This window comes from Monoraphidium neglectum (genome assembly GCF_000611645.1).
Source record: "Monoraphidium neglectum strain SAG 48.87 unplaced genomic scaffold scaffold01220, whole genome shotgun sequence".
Lineage (NCBI taxonomy): Eukaryota > Viridiplantae > Chlorophyta > Chlorophyceae > Sphaeropleales > Selenastraceae > Monoraphidium > Monoraphidium neglectum.
Window position 1 is genome coordinate 13,007 of NW_014012408.1, and position 2,828 is coordinate 15,834.

Genomic DNA, 2,828 nt, shown 5'->3' on the forward strand with positions numbered 1-2,828 from the left:
GGCGGGGAGGGCGGCGGTGGCGACGGTGGCGACGCAGCGGCGCCAGAGGTGGCGCCGCGGGCAGCGCGGGCAAGCAGCCCTGAAGAGCTGCAGGCGCGGCTGGTCAAGCCGCTGGTGCAGGTGGGGGCGGCGGGGCGCCAGAGCCTGCGAATAGCAGGGCCAGCAAGCACGGCTGCAGGCCGCGCACCTCCACCTGTTCCTGCCGGGCTCCTGCCCAACTCATGCAACCACCAGCCAGGTGTCTTCCTTGGATTGTTGGAATCAGCGCCATCTCCTGCTGAGCGCACGGCCATCCCTTGCGTCTGCCCCCCTCCACCCCTCATCACCCCCCAGGTCAAGGTGTCCCTAGTGCTGGACACCACCGCGTGGACGACAGGAATATTCGCAACACCCCCGGTGCGCCGGCCCTGCGTCCGTGCGACGCCGGCGCGGTGTTGCGGCTCCTGTCACACTCAGCTGCCTTTGCGTTTGCCAGGCCGGGGGGCCCCCCCCCCCCCCCCACCCCAAAAAAACACCTCTACACACACCCGCAGGTTGTGACGCGCTTGTCCCACCCCATTTTTGAGGCTTTGACCCGCTTGCCCCCCCCACACACACACACACAACTACACACGCACGTGTGCGTATATGTACATGTACATAGTCACATCCCCCCCTCAATTTTATTACCCGCAGGTTGTGCTGCGCATGCTGTCGGCCATGTTTGATGTGGTGGACGCCCTGGGGGCGCTGCAGCAGGCCATCAAGGTGCCGGTGGAGGCACTGTCCGGCTCGTGGGACTGGACGCTCAACAATACGGGACAGGTGGGCGCACGCGATCTGACGGCGGTCTCGCGTCATCAGATCTGGCGCGGCCAGAAACTCACAGTGCGCGGCGCAGGGGCCCCGCTTGCTGCGGCGGCGCTTTGCTGGTGCATGCACACAGCCTGCGCCAGCAAAGCCCTGATTGCTGTCTGCGCAGCCCTCGTTTCTGTGTCCCACAATGATGCATTTCAACCCTTGGCGTGGCTCACCACGTCCGCCTCATGTTCCCCCCTGCATCATCCCCCCGGTCGCCAGCTGTGGGGCCAGCTGCTGCTGGAGGTCATAGCGCTGGCGGATGCCACCACGGCCCACGTGACGCAGCCGACCCCTGAGACGGCACAGCGCCTCCTGGGGAAGGTGCGCCGCTGCATGTTGACACGCTGTTGCATTTTAGGGCTTGCGTGCGTGCATACATGTGTGTGTGCGCGTGCATACATGCTTGCATTCGTGTGTGCAGGTGTGCGTATTCACATGCTCGCATGGACGAGCGTGACTGTGCGAAGTTGTGCTGTGGGCCAGAGCAGCTCGTCAGCTCACAATCAGAGGGCCTGGCTTTAGCGGGGCCGGCCCCCTGCTGGGCTGGCACCCACACCCAACCACACGCTCTCACCCACCTACATATGCACATTCTCACTCTCTGACACGCACACACACACACACTCTGTGACACTCACACACACACTCTCTCTGACACTCACACACACACACACACACACACACACACACACACTGACACGCACACACACACACTCTCTGACACGCACGCACACACACACACACACACTCTGACACTCACACACACACAACTCACCCATACACACAGCAATCACCCACCCACACACACACACACCCTCCAGATCCAGGACGTCCAGCACAGCCGCTACGAATACTTTGAGCGCGGCCGCGACCTGCGCCAGCTGATGCACGCGGCGGTCGCCACAGACGACGCCCTCTACGCCGCCCACATGGACGCACAGGCAGCTGCCTGGCACCTTCCGGGCCACCTGCGCTACACGGGCTGCGTGTACGCGACCGCCAAGGTGCTGGACCGCATCACCACTGTGGCGCGCTGCGCGCTGGAGGCGCGCGGGTAGCGGGGGCGCACTGTTTGCTGGAGGCGCGCTGATTGCTCGAGGCGGGGCGGCTGGAGGCGCCGCCCTGGCTGGCCCGCTTGGGGGCTGGGGGCTGGCTGGGGGCTGGGTGGCGGGGATTCAGGCTGTGGGCGGGCGGCGTGGTCGGGGACTGGGACCTCGAGGCCGGCGGCCGAGATGGCGTGGTGGGGCTGGCCTGCGGGCGAGGTGGCTAGCGGGGCAGGTACCAGGGGGCGGCACGAGCCAGGGAGGGGGGGGTGCTGGGAGGGGCCAGGACTGGCAGCTGGGCGGACAAGTGGAGGCGGTGGAGGGTGGGGCACAATCTAGGCTGGGGGCGGAGATGCTGGCGTAGATGCGGGGATATTTCAATGGGATTTTGAAGGTGACAGAAGGTTGGCTAGCGCCTCAGGTGTTGTGGGTCGGCCTGCGGGCGGGGCGCTGCCTGCCCGGATGCAACGCACTGCCTGCATTGCATATAATTCGGCCCTGAATTTGACTCCATAATCTGATCACGCAGCGATCTGTTTGCAGAGCTCTGAACCCCTTGTGTGTGCCACTGGAGATGTTTACATGAACCACATGCGCATTTGCAGCTGGCACAGGGGCGCCTGAGCAGCCACGGCCGGTGCCACCAGTGCTGCTCCTATGGATTGAAATCAGTAACAACTGCAATCACAAAGCTCAATGAAACACAGGAGTCAATGCATCCTGACATTGGAGAGCAAGGCATACAGCAAACTGAGGGAAGCAACCGGGTATTGGCTGCCAGCTTGAAAGACAAGGTGTTCTGAAAAAAGGAGGGGTCCTTACAGGGCTGCAGGTGGCTCTCCCAACACCAACAGAGGAAGGGCTGACGGCTGCGGCAGAGAGAAGCAGAGCGTTGGTCGCGGCCGCGGAGCGGGGCGCAGCAGTGCAGCGCGGACCGCACCAAGC

At 64.0% G+C, this 2,828-nt stretch overlaps 1 protein-coding gene across 1 annotated transcript in view; it reads left to right on the plus strand.

The window, feature by feature from the left end:
- The window catches only part of MNEG_7079 (hypothetical protein), a gene marked incomplete at both ends in the record, with an annotated part of 8,730 nt that extends 6,832 nt beyond the window's left edge, over positions 1-1,898 (plus strand). The window contains 4 exons of the mRNA XM_014044449.1: positions 334-396; positions 676-804; positions 1,060-1,161; positions 1,662-1,898. Of these exons, the coding sequence (XP_013899903.1) occupies positions 334-396; positions 676-804; positions 1,060-1,161; positions 1,662-1,898 (531 nt within the window). The remainder of the gene's footprint in view (positions 1-333; positions 397-675; positions 805-1,059; positions 1,162-1,661) is intronic.
- Positions 1,899-2,828: the final 930 nt, after the last annotated feature.